The sequence below is a fragment of the Chiloscyllium plagiosum genome, chromosome 13 (genome assembly GCF_004010195.1).
Source record: "Chiloscyllium plagiosum isolate BGI_BamShark_2017 chromosome 13, ASM401019v2, whole genome shotgun sequence".
Lineage (NCBI taxonomy): Eukaryota > Metazoa > Chordata > Chondrichthyes > Orectolobiformes > Hemiscylliidae > Chiloscyllium > Chiloscyllium plagiosum.
The window spans coordinates 61,223,261-61,249,441 of NC_057722.1; the positions used below are offsets into that span (position 1 = coordinate 61,223,261).

Genomic DNA, 26,181 nt, shown 5'->3' on the forward strand with positions numbered 1-26,181 from the left:
TTCTGGTTGCTTCCTGTGACATATCACATTGTGCAAAAACTGCTGCCTGTATTTGCATACATATCAAAGGCTTCCCTGCACTACAAAGGGCTGTGAGATGTAGTTAAGAGATGGGAGGCAGCAGGCTGTAAATTGTGTTGGCTTGATATGATCAAGGTTTCCAGTGGTGATATGCCTGAGTGGTGTCAGTATTAATAATTAGCCAATGCCCGAAAAGGCACTCACACAGATTGAGCCAGGCTCACACACACAGAGTGCCATCAGACAGGAACAGGAAGAAACAACCATCTCAGGACAAGACTGTGAGGAGAGAGAGAGGGAGACAAACAGGTAGGGGAAGGAGACCGAAAGAAATGCCACGATCGACAGCATCGAAAGACGCAAGGGTTGGCAATGCTAACAGGATGTTAAGTTATACATGGTGCCTTTAATGTCCTCAAAAAAATTTCCCAAGATGCTTAGCAAAAGTGTTATCAAACAAAGATCTTACATGAACAGCATAAAGACATGTAAGGACAGGAGATTAAAGTTTTGGTCGAAGTGGTAAATTTAAAGGATTGACCTAAAAGAGGGAAGAGAGAGGCAAAGGCATTGAGGAGGAAATTCCAGGGGTTAAGGCCCAGGCAACTGAATGCCCAACCACCGACAGGAGAGCAATGGAAATTGGGATGCATCAGAGGTGAGAATTAGAGAAGCGAAAGAGAGTTGTAATCTGGAATAGTTAATAGCGGTACGGAGCAGTGAGGCCATGAGGAGGTGAGAGCATGTTTCCTGTTTCAGAAAGCTGGAGGTGAGAATTAAACGAAAGCTAAACACTGAGAAGACCACGAGGAAATGAAGTCACGAGAAAACACCAGACAGTGAAAGGCAGAAAGAAGGAAAAAGTAGAGACAGTGAAAATCCTGTGCGAGGGAGAAATTGTTAGCTGAATCAGAATCCTTGGAATTTGTGTATTATGTGAGTGAATCAACTGATGAATTAACTGTTTAATTAGTGCGACAAATGTAAAGTTACTGACTATGTGAGTATTACAATCTTTCATTATAGCCTGTTTTCAGTTTCTCTGCTGCTTGACATTCATTTACAACCAATACTACAGCAAGTAGCGATTCTAAATTTGTTCCACAGTAGTTTGAATCAGCAATGCCACTCGAGTGTAAGTTAGAGGTTTTATACATCACACTCGAAGCAGAGAATAATCATATCAGGTATACAGTGCAGAAACAGGCCAAGGTATCCATCCTGTCACTTATGGCTGTGTGGTTGAGATAGATGATAAACTGAGACCCCATCTACCTGCTTAGCTGGATGCAGAGAGCTCCAGGTACCTGCATGAAGAAGAGCAGAGCATGTGCACAAATTGCACTTAACCCTAAATCGTCATCGCCCAAAACAACAGGGTGGTTCATTTATCACAGTGTTCTTGGTTGGATTTTGCCTGCGTAAACTGGCTGTTGAAATAGTAATTTTACTTAATGATTGAGGTGACACTGTGGCTGAGTGGCTAGTACTGCTGCCTCACAGCAATAGGGACCCAGGTTCAACTGTTTGTGTGTCTGCGTGGGTTTCCCCCAGGTGCTTCAGTTTCCTCCCACTGTCCAAAGATGTGCAGCTTAAGTGGATTGGCCATGCTGAATTGCCCATTGTATAATTGGCTTAGCCAGGTGAAATGCGGGGTGACAGGAACAGGGTAGATAGGTGGTTTTGAGTGGAATGCTCTTTGGAGGGTCGGGGTGGACTCAATAGGCTGAATGGCCTGCTTTCACACTCTAGGGATTCTAAGAAATGTCCTTTATTGATTGTGAAGGGTTTGGGGACATTTTGAGGATGCAAATAGTGCTATAGAAATGCTAGTTCTTTGGTAAACACCTCCTTCAAACTGGACTGACTCTGAATTCATGCTGAAAATTCTAAAAACAGATTTAGCATGGTCTAACCAGTACTTCATGTACTTTGAGCAAGACTTCCCCATTTTTATACTTCATTCCCATTGAAACAAAGACCAATATCCTATTTTCCTTCTCTACTACCCAAGTAAATTGGATGCGAGCTTTTTGTGATTCATGCAAATCACCCAGATCCCTTGGTGTTTGTGACTTTCTGCAGTCTTTCCACATTTATATCATATTGAGCACTTCTATTCCTCCTTCTAAAGAACATAACCTGACATTTTCCCACATTATATTCCATCTTCCAAGTTTTTGTCCATTCACGTGCCTTGTCTATAGTCCTTCGCAATCTCATTGTATGACCCTCCCAGTTGCCCTCCAGCTATTTTCGTATCATCCACAAACTTTATGATGGAACATTTACTTTCTTTATCCAAGTTATTAATATATCTTCTAGGTTATTGTAGCCCCCCCACCACCACATTGTCCCAAAGGGCTCTGGATTATTAGACCAGTGATATTACCACTATTCACCATTTCCCTTTTAACTCAACTCGCTGTCTTCTAACAGTTAGTCAATATCTATCCATGCTAACTGACTACCCATAACACCACAGATTCTTAACTTGTTAAGTAGCCTGATATATGATAATGTATCAAACATTATTTAGAAATCCAATTATATTATATCCATTGGTTCCCCTTTATCTATCCTGTTTATTACCTCCTCAAATATTCTAATAAATTTGTCAGACATAATTTCCCCTTCATGAAGCCATGCCTACTCTTCTTAATTATATTCTGTGTTTCCGAATATTCTGCTATTACACTTTTTATATAGTGTCTAACATTTTCCTAATGATGTTAAGCTAACTGGCTTATAATGACCAAACTACCTTGCTTCCTTTTTGAATATGGATGTTATATTCCCATCTTCTGGGACTTTTCCATAATCAAACCAAGGGGTATAAATTTAAGGTAAGTGTGGGGGGAGGAAATCTGGAGGGGCTATATGAAAGTACCTTTATACCAGAGGGTAGTGGATGTCTGGAACTTATCGACTGAAAGGTAGGAACAATTGCATCATTTGAGAAATATTTAGACAACCACTTCAAACTACAGGCTAAACGTTGGAAATGGAACTAGAAAGGATATGTCTGTGATCACTAATATGGACACAATATGCCAAAAGGCTTCTGTAGGTGCCTGACTCTGTGACTTTTTAACCTGATAAACTTCTGTTTTATTGTTAAAATCAAATCTGCAGCACTGCATACTTGTGTTTCAGTGACAGACCACCACTTTAAAAACAAAGAGTTGTCAAGCCAGATTTCAGTCTGGGATCTGACGTTTTCAACAGGAGCATCAGCTGGGATAATAACACAAACAAGATAGCTCAACTCCTGGCTTTCCAGATACTCGGTTCTTGCAACACCGCAAATGGATTCCCGATCCGAATCTCCAGGTTTAGCAGGATTGCGGAAGGCTGTAGGGGATTTCCTTGATTCATTGGATGAAACGCTAACCACTGATTCCCAGCAGCTGCCCAACAAAGCTCCACAGCTCATTCAGAGGATGAACTATTTGGTGAGTACAACAAAAAGCCTAATGTATCTGGGAGAAGCAGACCAGGGAGATTACAGTTCAATGCCTCAATGTGTAGAGTTGACCTCATGCTGGGAAATGGTTGGTTGGGATGGTACATAGTAATAGGAAGAGACCATTCAGCATCTAAAGCCTGTATTACTGCTCAATGAGATCAGGAGTAATCTCAGAAAGGTCAGTGACTGCCCTTGACACTTAGGCTGCATTTGATCAGTACGTTATCAAGGAGCCATGGTAAAACTAGAGTCAATGGGAATTGAGGATTTGAGATATACCTGGCATCAAGGAAGTTGGAATTGAATGATCTCAGTTCCAATCTGTCACTGCAGGAACTCTTCAGCATTGTGTCCCAGGCCCAACCATCTTCAGCTGCTTCAGCAATGACCTTCCCTCCATCATAAGGTCAGAAGTCGGGACGTTCACTGATGATTGCACAATATTCGGCATCATTTGTGACACATACCAGCAATGTCAAGGGACAATGGATAGATTTTTCTTTGTTAGAGACAGTCATTGCCTGACACTGTGTGGTACCTGCCACTTGTCAGCCCAATCTGGATGTTGCCCAGGTCTTGCTGTGTCTGAATAGAGCTGCTTCAGAATCAGAGATATCATGACTAGCATTGGATGCTGTGCAACCATTAAACATAATAACTCAAGATTTGACCATCGTATATATACACAAACTAGAAACAGAGTTGACCAGTCAGCTTCTGAAGCCTACTCTGCCATTCAATAAAATTAGATCTGATCTGTTTGTTTCAACTTTTACATTCTGATTTACTTCCTGTTTACTTTGATTCTCCTGTTAAACAAGAATCTGTCCTAAAATATTTAAAGATCCTATCACAACTGACTTCTTAGCCAGAGCTCCAAAGTCGAACAACTCTGAAAGAGAAAAGTTTCACCTCATCACCATCTTAAAAGAGTGATTCTAATTTTAATTTTTAATTCCTCTTACCTAGGATAGAAGTTGTAAAACATTGTTGCTGTTAAAGACATATGTGGGGCTTGATTCTTCACACCCTTCCAATTAGAATTGACACATTCTTTGTTTTGGCCAAGCAGCTAATCTTCTAACAAGCAGATATATTACCCCTTTATCATGAGCTTTTATTGTCTGCAAAACATCTGATGTGGCATCTTATCAAATGCCTTCTGGGAATCTATATATAATAGTCTACAGACACCATTTTATTTACAGTATGTGTCACTTTTTCAAAGAACTCCAAGAAATTGGTTGAACGTGAATTCACTTTAATAATACCTTGTTGACTCTTCCTGGTTAACTAAATATGCAGATGTAATCTATTTAGTGATTGATTGAGTCATTTGGCAGTGGGAGGGCCTGTGGAATGCCACAATACCATGCCCATCATGATACCAGGCCTTGCCACAACCACAGAAGGTATAACAGTCGTGAAGGTGGTGTTGGTCGGGAGTGTGTGCTGGAAAAGCACAGCAGATCAGGCAGCAACTGAGGAGCAGGAGAATTGATGTTTCAGGCATAAGCCCTTCATCAGGAATGTGGTGTTGGACTGGCTTATGTCTCCAGAACCATTAATGCCCTTGGCTGATTAGCTTATGGACATTACAACGGCACCTCAGGGTTGGAACCAATGGCTAAGAGGCATACGACAAATATTCAGCGTAAGAGCTCACACAGTGCAGGTTGGTGATGAAGAAGAGAGAGCTATCTCTGGTGTGGGTGCGTGCCCAGTTTTATGCCCCACATTTCTCCAGCAGTCTCCACTGTCCTGCCCACCTCAGTCTCCCATGTACCACCTCTCCATGGGACCTGCTCCTCCACTATACCTCCCTTAACTTCATATTAACTTAACAGCATCTTATGTGAGATAGATTACAGTCCTAGTAGTGGCCCAGTAGCTACAAGTGGTGCTCTTGACACCAGAGAGCTGCTGGTTGTTTGGTGAGCCCCACATATGTCAGAGGTACAATGCCCTCCTCAAATGAGAGTGGAAGGTTTGACTCCTGACAGTTAACAGCTTGTTGACTGTGAATTGGTTATAGGGTCGCCCTACAGGTTGAGGGCAGGCTTGCTATTGATACATTGACAGAGGAGTTGGGGGCATGGCAGGGACACCCACCATGATATAAGATCCAACCCCATGAAGGGGGGTCTGGTTTGTGGTGATGAATATCACAGAGTAAAATGAGCCTGCTACTCCTATCTCCTTTACATGATGCTAGCAATCACAAGTTGGGTTTTGTTTAATAAGCACAGAAAAAGATGTGTGACAAATGTGATAATTGGAGTTAATGATCAGTCATGATCTCACTGACTGGTAAATCAGGTTTGAATGGTTGAAAGACCACTTCCTGTTTCTATATTCTGACAGCAAAGCAGAAAGATCTGTGATGGATAATTTGGCAAATGGTTCTGATCCATAGAGGTTGAGAACATGAAGGTCTTATAGCTGGAACCACTGCATCTGCTTTGCAGTGGGATTTAGGATATCGAAGACCAAAATACTTCCTCTCCTGGTGGAATAGCCAACTAGCATCGGGTAACAGTAAAGGCCCATATATATCAGCTGTCCATCAATGTCCTCCTCAACCAACTTTCTGAGAAGATTCAATTATGGGAGACAGCAGAGGGCTGTAGGGGACGAGTACGTTATGATCTAGTCTGCCCATGCCAGAGGGTAAGTTGCAGTACTGCGATGATGTTTTGTGTGTTCTTACAGCACTTTCAGCCAATGCCAGGCAACTCATCACTTCTTGAGCAGTTGATCAAGAAACTGGAGGAATGTAAAAGGGAAGTCTGCAAACATCTTGAAGTAAGTTTATCAAAAATAAATCATCGATGTAAGAAACATAGAAGTAAAAAAAAATCTGGTGTCCTGGATAATAATTGAAGAGGTGTACCTGTCCTGGAGGTGGTTGATGTGGACAGATTAGATGAAGCTTAACTCTATGTCTAATCCCACATTGCAGCTGTCCTGGGATGTTTGATGTGGACAGTGTCAAGGAAACTTTATTCTGTATCTAACCCCATACTGTACCTGTCCTGGGAGAGTTTGGTGGGGCCGTGTAGTTTCAGTATAAAAGAGTAGAGGGAACTTTACTCTGTATCTAATCCTGTGCTGTACCTGTCCTGGGGAGTTTGATGGGGACAGTGTAGAAGTAGCTATACTTCTGGTATGGAAGAATAGAGGGAGCTTTACTTTGTATTTAACCATATGCTGTACCTATCCTGGTGGTTTTGATGAGGATAGTTTTATTCTGTTTTTAACATTGTGCTATAACTGTTCTAGGACTGTTTGATGGGCATAGTGAAGAAGGAGCTTTACCCTATAGTGAAAATGTACTGTGACTGTAAACAATTATACTATGACTGAGATGGTATGAATGCATTATCTATTTGGAAAGCCACTACTCCATGGGTCACAACAAATTTTAATTGCTTTACCCAATTCCCAATATTGCAAGTCATATGCTTTCTCAATGTTAGATTTAGAATTAAAATATCAGTCAACCAGATTTCTTTATTACAAAGTAAATGATTGTTTTATTGTAAAATAAAATGTATCCACAAAGGTGCAAACCTTGCTAACACATAAAGTTTGTAATAGTTTAATAAAAATGCAACCTTTAAATAATCCAAAGTGCATGCACACACATCAAACAAAGTGGAAAATGACTGATTTCCTTCTGCAGTGATTGACTTGTGAAAAAAGGCCTGTATTGGCTATACTTGAAGCAAAGTATGCACATAGTGTGAAATGATAAGTGGCTGTTGATCTGGCATTCTGACAAACATAGAAAGTCAGTACTCATGTGTAGAAGGGGTCTCAATTAGATTCCCTACAGTATCGAAACAGGCCCTTCAGCCCAGCAAGTCCACACCAACCCGCCGAAGAGTAACTCACCCATGTAGTTATCCATGGGGTTTTGGTCAACATTGCCTGTTTAGAAAACATATCATTGAGGAGTCTTCCAGACACTTTTCAAGAGAACAATCAAGTTTCCTACTGGATTCACATCAAGTGTATTTCAAATGAGCTCTGCAGCCTTTTCTTCAGCAGATATTTCCCCAGCTGACACCCCAAACAATATCCAAACTATATCCTGGAACTGCATTGTCCAAGTTGAAACTAGCTGTTTCCTGGTTCCAGCCATTTGTTTCCCCAGAAGTTAATTCAATATGTTGATGAAACTATGGGGTTTTCTAAGCTATTCCTAATATTTACAAAGTAACCATTCAGTGTCCCTTTTTAAAGAAAAAAGTTCAGGTATTTCCATGGAACTTCTAAAATGTAAGTCTCAAAAAAGTAATTATGAACCCTTCATGACAGTCACCAGTTTATTTAAATAGGGTATCTGTGAACTACAGCATAAAGAGCTATTAATTGAAACTGCAACACAGTGTCCCAGTAAAAGGAGGATGGTTTTTCCAAGAAAATCAAAAACAGTAATTGCTGGGAAAACTCTGGCATCTTCTGTGAAGAGAAAGCAGAGTTGATGTTTGGGTCCAGTGACCCTTCTTCAGAACTTAGAAATGTTGTGAGTGTCAGATAGTTATGTTTTACAAATTATGCGCAAATTATCAATCCCAGTCAGTCAACATGGGGACAAATCGGACACGGTGGCTCAGGGGTTAGCACTGCTGCCTCACAGCGCCAGGGACCTGGGTTTGACTCCAGCCTTGGATGACTGCCTGTGTTCAGTTTGCACATTCTCTCTGTGCCTGCATGGGTTTGCTCCGGTTTCCTCTCATGATCTAAAAATGTGTAGGTTAGGTGAATTGGCCATGCTGAATCGCCCATTGCGCTCAGGGATAAATATAGGTGACCAGGTGGGAGAATGGGTCTTGGTGGGTTACTCGTCGGAGGGCCGGTGTGGACTTGTTGGGCCGAAAGGCCTGTTTCCACACTGTAGGGATTCTAATTCTAAAATCAGAAATTACTTGAAAAGCTCATGTGTGAAGAGAAATCAGAGTCACTGGACCCAAAACGTTAACTCTGATTTCTCTTCACAGATGCTGCCAAACTGCTGAGCTTTTCCAGCAATTTCTGATTTTGCTTTTGATTTACAGCATCTGCAGTTCTGTTGGTTTTTATACAGCCATGATAGGGGAATAGTTTGCATTTTGGTGGATCTTTGCTGTCACGGTGTGCAGTTGTGGGATAAACAATGCTGATATCCCCATCTCTGAAACCTACAAACATTGAACAATAGAGTAACAATACAGGCCAATGGTAACAAAAATTAACAACTAGTCTGTTCTCCCTCATTCAGAATACAAAGCTGAAGGGACCCAGCAGAACCTTGCACATGTCGAAAGTGCTTGGTAAGTTTGAAAGTCCCATTTTCAATCAGAAAAGTAAAAATATTCGGGGTCAGAGGTCGCAAAATTTGGTTTTGGAGTGCTGGCAATTATGATGCTATTGGACAGCTATTGGAGTAAGATTAGGATTGATTGAAACATATAAACTCCTGAGGGAACTCTTGTGGGTCAGTGGTAGAGTCCCTACCTCCAGGCTAGAAGGTTCTGGCACAAGTCCCACTTCCCTAGAGATGTGTAGTGATATTCCCAAACAGGGCTGGTTCAAAATAATTAAAATTCTGAAGGGCCTTGACGAACTGATGTTTCTCCTGTTGGGAGAATCTAGAACTGGGGGTCACCATTTGAAAATTGGGAGCTGCCAATTCAAGACCGAGATCAGGAGAAATTGTCTCAGAAGGCCATGAATCTTTGGATCCTGCTTCTTCAATGTAGAAGCTTTGAAGATTTTTAAGGCAAACGTGGTTGACTCTTGAGAAGCAAAGGGGTAAAAGATGATTGGGATATGCAGGATCGTGCAGGGGAGGGTAAAATCTGATCAGCGATAAGAGTATTTAATGGTGGAGCAGGCCTGAGAGGTCACATGACCTAATGCAGCTGGGCGAGACATCTTTTGTGCGTCTAATGCCAGACTCCTGAAGCAATTGCTCCACTTAGAACTCAGTTGTGGAAGGAGCCTCCAAGAGGCAACAGAAACACTTTATTAAACATTTCATTATTGTATACCTTTGGTTGCAGGAGCTCAGAGAGTCAGTAAGGTCCAATGGAGTGACAATATGACTGATCTTGCCACTGCAAGAGCTCTGAGCACAGCACCAGTATACACGGGATGAAAGTTACAGAAGCCTTTGGAGTACAGCATCAGACTGACATTGAGCTGAGCAACTAAGAACTGAAATAAGAGAGGACAGAAGGAAGATCCAGGGGGTTAGGGGGGAATGATCAGGTAGGTGTCAGATCCAGGTTATTGCAGATGTTTATGATGGAGTGTATTTTGTGAGCAAACAAGGAGAAAAACACATGTTTAATTGTGTTAAGGTTCACAACATAGATCCACCAGTATGATACCAAAAAGGGGAAGCGATGGCAGTAAGACATGAGTGAATAACACTATCCCCACCAGAACCAGTATCATGAAATTAAGAAAAATATTGATGAATGTGAACATGGAGAGTGTATTTCCTGCAGATAGGGTTCACGATCCATTCAGATACATCAATGGAGGAAGGTGTTGAAAGGTGTCAGAGAATGATTTGCTGGGGTTCAGATCAATGAAAATTGGAACAAGCTGATAGCTGATTGGTATTTTACGTTTTCTGAAAGTTCTTTGCATCACCGTAGATTCCTGAGTGAGTAGATGGCTCGTGGATCAAATAGTTCCATTTTTAAAGCTGAACTGCTTTTTCCAGAGATGATCTGGGAGGAGAAGAGGTCCTTGATGAAGATGAAGGCTGAATGTAAAGACATATCTGTGATGCGAGCTGTCCTGGGGACAATGCAGCTTCAGGTGAAAGAGAAAAATGAAGAGATTGCCCGGTGAGTCACAGACACAGACACTCACACACACCAGCACTCTGCCCCACACATTGGCTCCATACAATAAACCACGCCACAATTGTCCTTTTTCTTGGGCAGTCCCTCAGTAGTGGTGACTTGCTCTGGCTCCCATTCAATGCAATCTGAGATGGCTGGCAATCCAGGACAGATCTGCAGACTATACACCAGCATAAGGTATGTGGTGCTTAAAGAGTCATGTTGATGGGTTGTTTGGATTGGTTGTTTAGATCTACCCCCTCGGTGCTTCAACCTTACCTCAGTATGTTCTGGAAGAAGTCTCTAGATGTGTTCATTGTCTTTCTAAATGAACATTTCTCCATTTTGCTGCAGGAGCTCTCATGAGTCCACGACTATATTTGATCTCACTAACGTTTAACACAAAGAAAGAGGCCAATTGACCCATCGTGTTTGTGCTGGCCACCTCAGATCTGATGACACTGAACACATTTTCCAGATTTTAACCCATAGTCCTGGAGAATACAGCGATTCAAGTGAATATCTGAACACTGCTTAAACATTATGAGAGTTTCTGACTCAACCATCCTTTCAGGCAGTGAGCTTCCAGCTCCCACCATCATCTGGGGGAGAAAATATCTCTGGATGTAGGTTTGCTCGCTGAGTTGGAAGGTTCATTTCCAGATGTTTTGTCACCCTACTAGCTAACATATTCAGTGGCCCCCGGGCTAAGAATTGTTAATAATTCCTGCTTTCTATTTATATGTTTGGGTTTCTTTGGGTTGGTGATATGATTTCCTGTGGCGATGTCATTTCCTGTTCTTTTTCTCAGGGGGTGGTAGATGGGGTGTAGCTCGATGTGTTTGTTGATAGAGTTCTGGTTGGAATGCCATGCTTCTAGCAATTCTCATGCATGTCTCTATTTGACTATCCTAGAGTGGATGTGTTGTCCCAGTCGAATGGTGTCCTTCCTCATCTGTATGTAAGGATACTAGTGAGAGAGGGTCATGTCGTTTTGTGGCTAATTGATATTCATATATCCTGGGTAGCTAGTTTTCTGTCTGTTTATCCAATGTAGTGTTTGTTACAGACCTTGCACATCAACTAGCCACAAAACAACATGACCCTCTCTCAATAGTATCCTTACATACAGATGAGGAAGGACACCACTTCGACTGGGAGAACACATCCATCCTAGGACAAGCCAAACAGAGACACCCACAAGAATTCCTAGAAGCATGGCATTCCAACCGGAACTCTAACAACAAATACATCGAGTTAGACCCCATGTACCACCCCCTGAGAAAAAGAACAGGAAATGACATCGCCACAGGAAATGACATCACCAACCCAAAGATATCCAAACATATAAATAGAAAGCAGGAATTATTAACAGTGCTTCGCCTGGAGGCCCACTGAAGCTGTTACCTAGTAGGGTGACGAAACGTCTGGAAATGAACCATCCAGCTCAGCGAGCAAACCTACATACAGAACCTCTAACTGAGCTACAAATCTTCTCAAAACACGCTAAGAAAATATCTCCTCAGATTTCCTTTTTGCTTTTTACCTCTTACCTTAAATCCCTGATTATTGACCCCTCAACCAATGGAAAAAGTGGCTTCCTATCCACCCTATCTATGCTCCTTATAATCTTATACACATCCTCAGAGTGTGACCATTGCTCTGCCATGAGTATCCTTCCCTGACTGAGTTCCAACTGGACAAGATGCTTTGGGAGTCTGGCATCAAGTACGGGAAAGACACTCCTTTTAATGGGACTGTTTTTGAGGGATTAATGGCTCAACATTGGGTGACTCAGGCCAGGAAAGGGTGGCACAGTTGGACCACCTTTCCCACACTAATTTTGGAATATCTTGCCAATTCTCCAGTGCTTTAAGCTGCCAACTCTATCTGTGTAAAGCTTAGAGCATTGCTGAGAAGTTATAAAACTATACTAACTGCGTTGTCTGGACATTTTCCAGTTTTGATTTCTGAGTTCCTCAGTAATTTTCTCTCCTTTGTTGTGAATACTCTTACACATGGCAGGCTGAGGAGACTGAGCGTTGTCCAGCTGTGGGAACGGGAGAAAAAAAAAGTAATGTCTGAAGCTTTGGAAAGGTAAGGGGCACAGCCACCAGTGTCAGCTCCCGTGCCTGTCCACCCGGGTTCCCTTTAACCCACCCACTCTGTCTCCCCTAGCACTGCCAACTCCTTCTGATATCCTCAACCATCTCCCATATTCCTTCACCTCCACTCCCCAAGAACCCAGAATGTCAACCAGTGCCCTTCTATTATTCATTTATTTCCCTCTTCCCCTTATGGTTTTGTGAGGGGCAGGTCATGCCTCACAAATCTTATTAAGTTCTTTGAGGAGGTGTCAAGACAGGTCGACGACGGTTGAGCAGTGGATGTGGTGTTTATGGGCTTCAGCAAGACATTTCATAGGGTTCCCCATGGTAGGCTCATTCATAAAGTCAGGAAGTGTGGGATACAGGGAGATTTGGTCACCTGGATTCAGAATTGGCTGGCTGACAGAAGGCAGAGAGTGGTTGTAGATGGAAAGTATTCTGCCTGGAGGTCAGTGTTGAGTGGGGTCCTGCAGGGCTCTGTTCTTGGGCCTCTGCTCTTTGTAATTTTTATAAGTGACTTGGATGACGAGGTTTAGGGGTGGCTTAGTAAATTTGCAGATGACACAAAGGTTGGAGGTGCTGTTGATAGCATCGAGGGCTATTGCAGGCTGCAGCATGACATGCAGAGGATGTAGAGCTGGGCTGAGAAATGGCAGATGGAGTTCAACGTGGATAAATACAAAGTGATGCATTTTGGAAGGTCGAACTCGAATGCTGAATATAGGATTAAAGATAGGATTCTTGGCAGTGTGGAGAAACAGAGGGACCTGGGTGTGCAAGTACATAGATCCCTCAAAGTTGCCACCCAAGTGGATAGGGTTGTTAAGAAAGCATATGGTGTTTTGGCTTTCATTAACAGGGGGTTCGAGTTTAAGAGCCATGAGGTTTTGCTGCAGCTCCACAAGTCCCTGCTGAGACCACACTTGGAATATTGTTTCCAGTCCTGGTCGCCCTACTATAGGAAAGATACAGAGGCTTTGGAGAGGGTGCAAAGAAGGTTTACCAGGATGCTGCCTGGACTAGAGGGTTTGCCTTATGAAGAAAGGTTGAATAAGCTCGGACTTTTCTCTCTGGAGAGAAGGAGGAAGAGAGGAGACCTGATCGAGGTGTACAAAATAATGAGAGGAATAGATAGAGTCAATAGCCAGAGACTTTTCCTCAGGGCAGGATTGACTGGTACGAGAACTCATAGTTTGAAGATATTAGGAGGAAGGTATAAATGAGACATCAGAGGTAGGTTCTTTAAGCAGAGAGTTGTGAATGCATGGAATGCTTTGCCAGCTGTGGTGGCAGAAACAGAGTCATTGGGGATACTTAAGCAACTGCTGGACATGCACATGGATAGCAGTGAGTTGAGGGGTGCATAGGTTAAGTTACTATATTTTACATTAGGATTAAACCTCGGCACAACATCGTGGGCCAAAGGGCCTGTTCTGTGCTGTACCTTTTTATGTTCTATGTAATATGGTGCCAAATGCTTCCTGGAAACTCCATGTTTAGCCCATGGACCCCTTCACAGACAGCTCCCTCTAACCTACTGTGTACCACCACCAGCCAATAACCTCCCTTCCTCACCTCCAAACTGAACTCCGTACTTTATGGTAAATGGAACTGCTTCCCCATCTGAGTTTGCTTCTGCATGGAGGGACTGGAGGGTAGGAGTTTGGAAATTATGTTAAAGTCTTAAGAAGCTCTGATTAGATGCCATTTAAAGTCATTGCATTCAGTACTGGGCACTAAACCTTTGGGAAGGAAATACTAGCCTTGGGTGCAGAGAAGATTCACTAAAATAATACCTGGGGTGAAATTATGAGGAATGGTTTCCCACATTAGGCTAATATTTCTTTAATGGGGGGATGGTGGCTCAGTGGTGCCTCACTGCATCAGGGACCTGGGCACAATTCTCATCCTGAGTGACTGTATGTAGTTTGCACATTCTCCCAGTGTCTGTATGACTTTACCCTGCATGTTCCGGTTTCCTGCAACAGTCCAAAGATGAGCAGGAATTGGCCATGCTAAACTGCCTAATAGTGTCCAGGGATATGTAGGTCAGGCTAGTCCTATTTGCCTGATAAGGTTGCTATACCAGGTCAGCATGGACGAGTTGGACCAAAGGATCTGCTTCTGTGCCGTATGACTCGATCTATGACACTATAATGCCCTTTAGGGAAGAAAATCTGCATCCTTAGCTGTGCTGGCCTATCTGTGACTCCAGATCTACAGCAATGTGGTTACCTCTTAACAGCTCATTAAAAAGTCTAGCAAGCCACTCAGTTCCATGGCAATCAGAGATGGCCAATAAATGCTGGCTGTGTCTGTAATGGTCACATCTCCTTTTATAAAACGATGCACCATTAGTGCGTTCCGCCGTGGGCAGCATAGTGGTTCAGTGGTGAGCACTGTTGCTTCACAGCACCAGGGACCTGGTTTGATTCCAGCCTCAGGCGACTGTGTGTGTGTGGAGTTTGCACATTCGCTCTGTATCTGCGTGGGTTTCCTCCTGGTGTTCCGGTTTCCTCCCACAATCCAAAGAATAGATTAGATTAAATTCCCTACAATACGGAAACAGGCCTTTCGGGGGATCAGAGCATTGAGCACAGGAGTTGGGAGGTCATGTTGTGGCTGTACAGGACATTGGTGAGGCCACTGTTGGAATATTGTATGCAATTCTGGTCTCCTCCCTATCGGAAAGATGTTGTGAAACTTGAAAAGATTCAGAAAAGATTTACAAGGATGTTGCCAGGGTTGGAGGATTTGAGCTATAAGGAGAGGTGGAATAGGCTGGGGCTGTTTTCCCTGGAGCATCGGAGGCTGAGGGGTGACCTTACAGAGGCTTATAAGATCATGAGGGGCATGAATAGGGTAAAAAGATAAAGTCTTTCCCCTGGGTGGGGGAGTCCACAACTAGAGGGCACAGGTTTACGATGAGAGGGGAAAAGATATAAAAAGGACCTAAGGGGCAACTGTTTCTCGCAAAGGGTTGTGCGTGTGTGAAATGAGCTGCCAGAGGAAGTGGTAGAGGCTAGTACAATTGCAACTTTTAAAAGGCATCTGGATGGGTATATGAATAGGAAGGCTTTAGAGGGATATGGGCCGGGTGCTGGCAAATGGGATAGATTGGGTTGGGATATCTGGTTGGCATGGACAAGTTGGACTGAAGGGTCTGTTTCTGTGCTGCACATCTCTATGACTCATTTTGCATCAACCCTCCGAAGAGTAACCCACCCAGACTCATTCCCCTACCTATATTTACCCAGACTAATACACCTAACATTATAGGCAATTCACCTGACCTGCACATCATTTGGATTGTGGGAGGAAACCAGTGCAGCTGGAGTAAACCCATGCAGATATGGGGCAAATATGCAACCTCCAGACAGACAGTCACCCAAAGCAGGAATCAAACCCAGGTCCCTGACACTGTGAGGCAGCAGGTCTAACCAATGAGCCAACATGCCACCCTTCAGATGTGTAGGTTAGGTGAATTGCCCAAGGTAAAATTGCCCATAGTGTTCAGGGTTTGCATAGATTAGATGCATTAGCCAGGGGTAAATGGAGGGTAGTAGGATAGGGGAATGGGTCTAGTGGGTTACCCTTCAGAGGGTCAGTGTGGACTTCTTGGCCGAAGGGCCTGTTTCCATACTGTAGGAATTATATGAACCCTAGGCGTGGAGGATGGGTAATCAGGTATTAGCCAAGACTTGTACAATAAACTGCAATTGTGACCAAAAATGATAAGATCTACCCTCTGACAGCATGGTTCAGTTGGAAAACAGAACTGACGCTTATTCTCTCAGCCTCATCTTCACCATGGACATCCAGTCCCTCTACACCTCCATTCGCCATGGCCAGGGCCTCCAAGCCCTCCATTTCTTCCTCTCCTAATGTCCCCACCAGTACCCTTCCACTGACACTCTCATTCGTTTGGCTGAACTGGTCCTCACCCTCAACAATTTCCCCTTCGAATCCTCCCATTTCTTCCAGACAAAACAGGTAGCCATGGGCACCTGCATGGGCCCCAGCAATGCCTGTTTCTTTGTTGTCTACGTCGAACAGTCTATCTTCTACAGTTACACTGACACCACTCCCTACCTTTTCCTCCGCTACATTGATGACTGCATCAGCCATCGAGACTGCCATCTCGTGCTCCAGCGAGGAGGTTGAACAGTTCATCAAATTTGCCAACACATTCCACCCCGACCTTAAATTCATCTGAACCATCTCTGACACCTCTCTCTCCTTCCAGGACCTCTCCATCTCCATCAACAGTGACCGACTCAACACTGACATCTTCTACAATCATACCGACTCCCACAGCTACCTGGATTACACCTCCTCCTACCCTGCCTCCTGCAAAAGTGCTATCCCTTATTCCCAATTCCTCTGCCTACACCGCATCTGCTCCCAGGAGGACCAGTTCCACCACAGAATACACCAGATGGCCTCCTTCTTCAAAGACTGCAATTTCCCCTCCCACGTTGATGATGGCCTCCAGCACATTTCATCCACGCCCTGCACCTCCTCCCTCAAACCCCACCGCTCCAACCACAACAAGGACAGAACCCCCCTGGTCCTCACCTTCCACCCCACCAACCTCCGGTTACATCGCATCATCCTCCACCATTTCTGCCAGCTACAAACAGACCCCACCACCAGGGATATATTTCCTTCCCCACCCCTATCCAATTTTCGTAAAGACTGTTCCCTCTGCGACTACCTCGTCAAGTCCATGCCCCCCCAATAACCCACCCTCCTCTCCCGGCACCTTCCCATGCCATCACAGAAATTGCAAAACCTGCGCCCACATCTCCCCCCTCACCTCTATCCAAGGCTCCAAAGGAGCCTTCCTCATCCATCAGTTTTACCTGCACTTCCACACATGTCATTTACTATATGCGTTGCTCCCAGTGCGGTCTCCTCTACACTGGGAAGACAAGATGCCTACTCGCAGAACGCTTCAGAAAACATCTCTAGGACACTCGCACCAACCAACCCCACCACCCCATGGCCAAATACTATAACTGCCGAGGACATGCAGATCCTGGGCCTCCTCCATCGTTGTTTCCTTACCACCCGACACCTGGAGGAAGAACGCCTCATCTTCCGCCTCAGAACACTTCAACCCCAGGGCATCAATGTGGACTTCACCAGTTTCCTCATTTCCCCTCCCCCCACCTTATCCCAGTTCCAACCTTCCAGCTTAGCACCGACCTCATGACCTGTCCCACCTGTTCCATCTTCCTTCCCACCTATCTATTCCACCCTCCCACCTGACCTATCAGCTTTACTCCCACCTCCATCTACCCAATGCACTCTCAGTTACTTTCTCCTCAGCCCCACCCCTCTCCCATTTATCTCTCCACCCCCGAGGCTTCCAGCGTCATTCTTGATGAAGGGCTTTTGCCCGAAACGTCGATCTTCCTGCTCCTTGGATGCTGCCTGATCTGTTGTGCTTTTCCAGCACCCTACTCTCGACTCTAATCTGCAGTACTCACTTTCACCTTGTTCTCCTTCCAGCAAAGCACCAAGTTTAGCGGAGTTGGTCAAAATGTCCTTGTTGGCTATGATTTGCCTGTACTGCTCACAAAACAAAACTTTTCACTGTACTTAGATACATGTGACAACAATAAATCAAATCAAAATCAAAATCAAATCATGAGATGGTTTGGGTGTGGGAAAGTAAGGAGAAACCATTTCCACTGGCAGGAGTGTTGGGAAACGGATGACACAGATTTAAGGTTTGATTGACACAGGGATCAGACGGGAGATGAGTTGGATGTTTTTCCAGCGATATGCTGTTATGGTCTGGACTGCAGCAGATCCGATAATAACTTTCAAAAGGGTTTTAACTGAATAAATATTTGAAAGAGATAAAATGTGAAGAAGTTTAGTGAGAGAGGATGGGGGATTGGGATGAGTTGTGTCAGTCTCTCAAAAAGGAACAATGGGCCAAATGGTCATTTCCTGTGCTGTTATATTTCTGATGCTATGAAAATGTCTCAGTGAATATTCCTGATTTGTTCACTTTGTAACAGGGAGCGGGTGTTGAAAGAAGAGACTCAGGATCAAAAGGTTCAATGGATGGAACTTAAAGAGAAGCTGATAAAGAAGCTGAAGGTCAGTAGATTTTTGGAGTAACAGGTTGGGTTGGCATTGATGGTACCACCTTGGCCCTGACCCATGCACAGCATGAGGACTCTGGCTTACCCACTTTGCCCGTGCAGCCTGAGCTGATTTCACCTGTGGAGTGGAGAGGTGTGAATGCTTTAGTGCTCAACTGATTTTTTCATTCTATACTCAGAAATTACCCATGATAACTGTATGACAAACTACAAGCTTCCCTCATCTTCTGATTAAAGCCAAGTCCCACACAACCACTACTATTTGGTGACCTATAAATAACTCCAACCAATGCCTGCTGTCCCTTGCTGTCTCTTAGCTTGACTTAAACAGGTTCCACATGTTATTCTTTTGATCTGAGACCCTCCCTTCCTAATGTACCAATCCAATCCCTTCTTGTCAGTGTAACTTCACCTCCTTTTTTCTTTTTGTCTGTTCTTCCTAAACGTCAAATATTCTTGAATATCTAGTTCCCTGTCCTGGTCACTGTGCAGCCATGTTTCTGTAATGGAAATTAGATCAAACTCATGTTTGTGCCTGTCGATCATCTACTTATTGTGAATGTTGTGTGCCTTCAAGTAGAGTGCCCTTAACTCTGTCTTTTTGACATTATTCCACTTTCGAAGCATTCTTGATGCTTGTCTTTGTTTCTTCTGTCTTCTAGTTTTCTTAGCAGCTTTTCAATTTTCTATTACCATTTTAATTCCTTTCAATTTGGGTTAGCCCCTCAGCTTCCCATTGCCCTGACAAGCTAGTTTGAATGTTCATCTGAATGTTATGTGCATTCAGATAAAGAGTCTTCAATTATGTAATTTATGCAAGGTATCATTTCATTGGAGCTGTTCAGAGAAGGTTCACTCAGATAATCTGTAGTATGGAGGGATTGTCTTATGAGCAAAGACTAAACTGGTTGGGAATCTACTCACTGGGGTTTAGCAGAATGAGAGGTGATCTCATTGAAACATATAGGATTCTTAAGGATCTTGACAGGGTAAATGCTGAGAGGATGTTTCCCCTCATGGGAAAGTCTAGGACCATAGTCTCAGAATAAAGGGGTATCAATTCAAGAATGAGATGGAGAGGATTTGTTTCTCTCAGAGGTTTGTGAGAGAGTTGTGGGGGAGGAGTTCGTCTGTGTATTTCAGGCTGAGAAGGATAGACCCTTGATGAGTAGGGGAATCAAGGGTTATGGGAAAGGGCAAGAAAGTGGACGTGAGGAATGTTGGATCATCCATGGTCCTGTTGAATAGCAGAGCATATTGAGGGACCGAATGGCCTGTTTTCATTCCAATTTCTAAAGATGTTACAGCCTTTTGTCTTTTTACTATTTGTTTTTAATCTGAGCCTGTTTGATGATGTGCTGTTACATTTGTATGCTTTGTCTTTTCCTTTCACACCTTGGTTAATCTTTCTCACTATTCATTGAGTAAACTGCATATTGATTTGTTCTTTCTGTTTAACTTCATAAAGTTCCCTTTGCTCAGACCCTCCTTCTCCATTTATATTTTCCTTGCAGGAGTATCTCTTTCCATCCCTACACTGTTGGCCGGCATTTTTGCTTTTTTACTTGATACTTAAAAATAAATTTATTGAAAAGATGGCCCAGTCATTTCCCCTTTATTGCAGTATGCTACTGTTTTCAAACTGGGAAGACTCTTACTGGCCTTCAAGCTTTGAAAGCTATCTACCACTCTCCATTTGGCAAGGAATTTCCCCCATTATAATCAAGCGGTGTCCCAGCCAAAACTCCAGGTCAGTGGCTTTACAGCTCCCAGGGTGCTTACATGATCTAAAAATAGGGATTTGTGAGAAGCTGAAATTTGGGCTTCACCTAAATCCCCACGATATCGAATCCTAAAAAAAGTTAACATCTGAGGGAGGAATGAAAGAAGAGAGTGGAAGAGGAGAAAGCAGGGAAACTAAATTACAGGAGTAGTCTTAACTTTCTGAGTCCAACAGAATTTGTTTTGTCGACAGATACAAGAGGAGGAGATTAAAAAGTTGCGTTTGAAAGAGAAAGTTTTTGCAAAGTCTCTTTCTCATCTGGAAACCCAGGACCTGAAGGAAGAGTTGAGGTCTCTAAAGCAACAATTACTCCAAACAGAGAAAGATTTACACAAGTCCCAGTGTGAAATTCTGAGGCAGCAGCAACTCACCACAATGTTCCTCACAAGTTTGAAAACTGAATTACAGTAAGAAGCAAAGACTGAAAATATTCTGCATATATTGTTTCATGTAGACGATGGCAGAACAAAGCTAAGAGATTGTATTCCCTGCCTGGAGAGTTGAGGTGACAGGGCCACAGTCTCACGGTAGGGTGAAGGACTAAGATAAGGAGACATTTCTTTACTCAGACACAAACCAATTTCTTTTCAAGGGCATTTGCTGAGATTTTCTGAAGGGCTTTTGTTTTACTTTCTCAAGGCTTTTTTTCAGTCATTCTCAACAATTCACTTAATAGGTGATCCAGCCACATAGTGACCTGGCCTTCTGTATTTGTGTTGACATATGTGGTATTTAGACACAGAAAGAATCAGAACCAGGTGAATCAATCAGTATCTTCAATAGCTATCAACTCTCCATTAAACCTAAAGCTGCAAGCACACAAATAGAACTATTGGTTTCTTAGACACCGTAGTATTTAAATTGCCACAATACGATAGGCAATTTTTTTTTCAATGTAACTGACTCTCACTTCTACACACAAAAATCAACACCGTCCCACAGACTGGTGTGGTTATGGAACAAGAGTCACAGGAACTGGAGTAGGCCATTCAGTCTGTTGAGTTCTCCTCACATTCTACATTTCTGAGAGGGGGAAGTGGAGCAAAAGGAAGGTAGTGTTAAGGGATTGGATGGAGATGAATTTGTTAAGTGTGTACAAGAAAAATTTCTTATTCAGTATGTGGATGTACCTACTGGAGAATAAGCAAAACCTGACCTATTCTGGGGAAATAAGTCAGAGCAGGCGACTGAGGTGACAATGGGGAGCACTTTTGGGTAAGTGATCATTATTCTATTAGTTTTAAAATAGTTATGGAAAAGAATATACCTGATCTAAAAATCAGAGTTCTAAATTGGAGGAAGACCAATTTTGACGGTATACAGCAAGAACTCTATAAATTTTACTGGGGGTGGATATTTGCAGGTAAGGGACAGCTGAAAAGTGGGAAGCCTTCAAAAATGATATAAGAGTCCAGAGGCAGTATGTACAGTGAGGATGAAGGGCAAGACTGGTAGGCATAGGAAATGCTAGGTGATTAAGAAATTGAGGCTCTCGTCAAGAAAAAGGAACCATATGTCAGGCATAGACAGCAAGGACCGAGTGATTCCCTAGAAGAGTATAATAGGAGTATACTTAAGAGGGAAATCAGGAGGGCAAAAACGGGACCTGAGGTAGGTTTAGCAAACAGGGTTAACAAGAATCCAAATAGTTTCTACAAATACGTTATGGGCAAAAGAGTAACAAGGGAGAGAATAGGACCTCTTAAAGATCAGCAAGGCAGCCTGTGGTGGGACTGCAGGAGATGGGTGAGATACTAAATGAGTATTTTGCATCAGGGTTTACTATGGAGAAGGATATAGAAGCTAGAGAGCTTGGGGAAATATATAGTGTTACCTTGAAAAGGGGGAGGTGCTGGATGTCTTAAAATGCATAAAGCTGGATAAATCCCTAGGGCCAGATCAGGTGTACCCTAAAACATTGTGGGAAGCTAGGGAAGTGATTGCTGGGCTCCTTGCTGAGATATTGTGTCATCGATAGCCATGGATGAGGTGCCAGAAGCCTGGATGTTGGCTAACATGGTGCCACTATTTAAGAAAGGTGGTAAAGAAAAGCCAGGGAACTATAGACTGAAGAGCCTGACATCAGTAGTGGGCAAGCTGGAGGGAATCCTGAGGGACAGGATGTACATGTATTTGGAAAGGCAAGGACTTATTAGGGAGAGTCAACATGGCTTTGTGCACGGGAAATCATGTCTCATTAACTTAATTGAGTTTTTTGAAGAAGTGACAAAGAATTTTGATGAAAGCAGAGCAGTGGACGGTGTCTAAATAGAGTTCAGTAAGGCATTCAACAAGGTTCCACATGGTAGACTGGCTAACAAGGTTAGAGCACATGGAATCCAGGGAGAGCTAGCCATTTGGATACAAAATTGGCGAGAAGGTAGAGACAGAAGGTGGGTGCGTTTTGGACTGGATGCCTATGTTCTTATGTTGTCTGACCAATGCTGTGCTGCAGGGTTTGGTACTGAGTCCACTGGCTTTTTGTCATCTATATGAATGTTTTGGATGTGAATATAGGAGGTATGGTTAGTAAATTTACAGATGACACCAAAACTGGAGGACAACTAAGAAGGGTACAGTACCTCAGGGTGCAACTGGGCCTTGATCAGTTGGGTCAATAGGTTGAGGAATGGCAGATGGAATTTTATCTAGAGAAATGTGAGGTGCCTCATTTTGGCAAGGCAAATCAAGATACAACTAATACAGTTATTGGAAAGGTCCTGGGGAGTGTTGCCGAAAAAGAGGCCTTGGAGTGTGAGTTCATTGTTCCTTGAAAGTGGAGTCGCAGGTAGATGGGGTAGTGAAGGAGGTGCTTGCTATGCTTGCCAGTATTAGTCAGGAGTATAGGAGTTAGGAGGTCAGGTTGTGGCTGTACAGGACATTGGTTCAGCCACTTTTGGAAAATTGCATTCAATTCTGGTCTCCTTGCTAAAGGAAAGATGTTGTTAAACTTGAAAGAGTTCAGAAAAGATTTACAAGGATGTTGCCAGGGTTAGAGGGTCTGAGCTATAGGAGAGGCTGAATAGGCTGGGGCCATTTTCTCTGGAAAATTGGAGGCTGAGGGGTGACTTTGTAGAGGTTTATAAAATCATGAGGGGCATAGATATGATAAATAATCAAGGTCTTTTTCTGGGGGTGGGGGAGTCCAAACTTAAAGGGCATAAGTTTAGGGTGAGAGCGGCAAGATTTAAAAGGGACCTAAGGAGTACCTTTTTCACACGGAAGATAATGTATGTGTGGAATGATTTACCAGAGGAAGTGGAAAATCACCATTTAAAAGGCATTTGGATGGGTATGTGAATAGGAATGGTTTAGAGGGGAAAGGGCCAAATGCTGGTAAATGGGACTAGATTAGTTTAGGATACCTGGTTGGCATTGATGAGTTGGACTGAAGGGTCTGGTTCCATGCTGCACAGCTCTCTGACTCTAAATTGCAGAGCCAAAACTTTCCATGTCTCTCTGAACACAGGATTGTTTCTGGCAGAATGGAGAGTTGCAAAAGTTGTTAGGATGTAGAATGGGCTGCCTGGGAGAGTGGTGGAGGCAGATTCCATTTGAGGTTTCAAGTGAGAAGTGGTTATATGGTTCAAAGTGATGAATGCTGAGGGCTATGGAGATCGAGTTGGAAATGGAAATAGCTGGGTAACTTTTTCAAGAACCGGTACAGACATGATGGATTGAATGGCCTCCTTCTCTACACTAAAATTCTAAGATTATATCATGGTTAATCACCTCCTCAGCACCACTTTTCTGCATTATCCCAGTATTGATTGGTGTCATTTGTCTCCAGTCACTTAGTAGTACTCAATTATTGAGGGGTAGAAAACTTCAAAGATTCTCATCACCATCTGATTGAAGAAATGTCTTCTCATCTCAATCTTAAATGGCTGTCCCTTATCCTGAGGTCATGTGCTCTGGTTCTAGAGTCACCAGTCAGAGAAACCATCTTATCTGTATCCACCTTGTCATGGCCTGTAGGACGCTTGTAAGTATCAGTGAAATAAGACCATGAGACCATAAGACATAGGAGCAGAAGTAAGGCCATTCAGCCCATCGAGTCCACTCCGCCATTCAATCATGGCTGAAGGGCATTTCAACTCCACTTACCCGCATTCTCCCCGTAGCCCACCTCTCATTCATTTAAACTTCCACAAATATAGACCCAATTTCCTCAATCTCACCTCATAAAATAATCCTGCCATCCCAGGGCTTAGACTGCTTAACCTCGATTGCTAATGTGCTGGCTCTGGAGAGAGTTCAGACGATGTTCACAAAAATGATGCCAGGAATGCAAGGCTTGAGATATGATTAGATTACTTACAGTGTGGAAACAGGCCCTTCGGCCCAACAAGTCCACACTGACCCGCCGAAGTGTAACCCACCCATTCCCATACATTTACCCCTTTACCTAACACTACGGGCAATTTAGCATGGCCAATTCACCTGACGTGCACATCTTTGTGACTGTGGGAGGAAACCGGAGCACCCGGAGGAAACCCACGCAGACACGGGGAGAACGTGCAAACTCCACACAGTCAGTCGCCTGAGTCGGGAATTGAACCCGGGTCTCAGGCGCTGTGAGGCAGCAGTGCTAACCACTGTGCCACTGTGCCACCGTGCCATATGAGGAGTACTTGAGGACTCTGAGTCTGCACTTGATGGAGTTGAGGTGGGGAGACATCATTGAAACTTACAGGATATTGAGATAGTCATTAGGAAGATAGTTCCACCAGTAAAAGAGACTAGGAGCCAAGTGCACAGCCTCAGACAGAAGGGATGACCCTTTAGAACTGAAATGAGGCGGAATTTCTCCAGCCGGAGGGTAGTAAATCTGTGGAACTCATTGTCACAGAGAGCTGTGGAGGCCAAGGTATTGAGTGGATTTAAGACAGAGATAGATTCTTGATGAGCAAGGGGATCAAGGATTATGGGGAAAAGGAGAATAGGGCTGAAAAACATATCAGCCATGGTAGAGTAGTGGAGCAGTCTCAATGAGCCAAATGGCCTAATTCTGTTTCCATATTTAAATGATCATATGGTTTCCTTCCATGGCAAGTTTATCCCTCCTCAGATAAAGAAAACAAACTTACATTATCTTTCAGGTGAGTTCTCATAGTTCTGTACAACTGCAGTAAGCCATCCTTACTTCTGTACACTAATCGTCTTGAAGTGAATGCCAACACATTGTTTGTTTATTTCAATTGCTTGCTGCACCTACAGGTCAGCTTTTAGTGAGACTGGTCATGGATAATGTGTTTATATTTTATACACAAAGCTGGAACCAGGTAGTTGTTATACTTTATACTGCAATTCACATCTCAACCTCAAGCTTAAATTTAACAAATGACACAGTATTAATTTTCCTCATATGGCATCTCCTGAACATGTGCAGCCTTAAGCGAGAAATTGCATATTCATTTGCAGAAATTCATTACCTCAATAATTTCATTTTATCCTGTCCCGGGTTAGCTGAGTGTTCCAACATTAATAAGTTTAAAAGGTTTGCATCTCTTTTTCATCATCCTCCCCCTTCCCACTTGTAGATTCCTTTCCAGCCCCTGTAACATACCGCTCCCCTTACCACCTTACTCTCAGATACACCCCTCCCCTTAACAGCTCACTCTCAGATAACCCCTTCCTCACCACTCACTCTCGGTTACACCCTTCCCCCTACCACCTCACTCTCAGACACCTCATCCACTTCTCTGTCACCTCACTCTCAGACACCCCCTTCTCTGTCACATCACTCTCAGATACCCCCTTCCCTGCCACCTCACTCTTGGTTACCCCCTTCCCCCTACCACCTCACTCTCAGATACCCCCTTTCCCCCAC

General features: G+C 43.5%; 1 protein-coding gene across 3 annotated transcripts in view; it reads left to right on the forward strand.

The window, feature by feature from the left end:
• Positions 1-241: 241 nt before the first annotated feature.
• LOC122556121 overlaps positions 242-26,181 on the forward strand; it is a 38,038-nt gene continuing 12,098 nt past the window's right edge. For all 3 annotated transcript variants that reach the window (XM_043702591.1, XM_043702589.1, XM_043702590.1), the window contains exons 1-8: positions 242-330; positions 3,178-3,476; positions 6,203-6,295; positions 8,757-8,808; positions 10,212-10,338; positions 12,361-12,432; positions 18,479-18,560; positions 20,541-20,755. In XM_043702591.1, the coding sequence (XP_043558526.1) occupies positions 3,330-3,476; positions 6,203-6,295; positions 8,757-8,808; positions 10,212-10,338; positions 12,361-12,432; positions 18,479-18,560; positions 20,541-20,755 (788 nt within the window). In that variant the 5' untranslated portion in view covers positions 242-330; positions 3,178-3,329. The remainder of the gene's footprint in view (positions 331-3,177; positions 3,477-6,202; positions 6,296-8,756; positions 8,809-10,211; positions 10,339-12,360; positions 12,433-18,478; positions 18,561-20,540; positions 20,756-26,181) is intronic.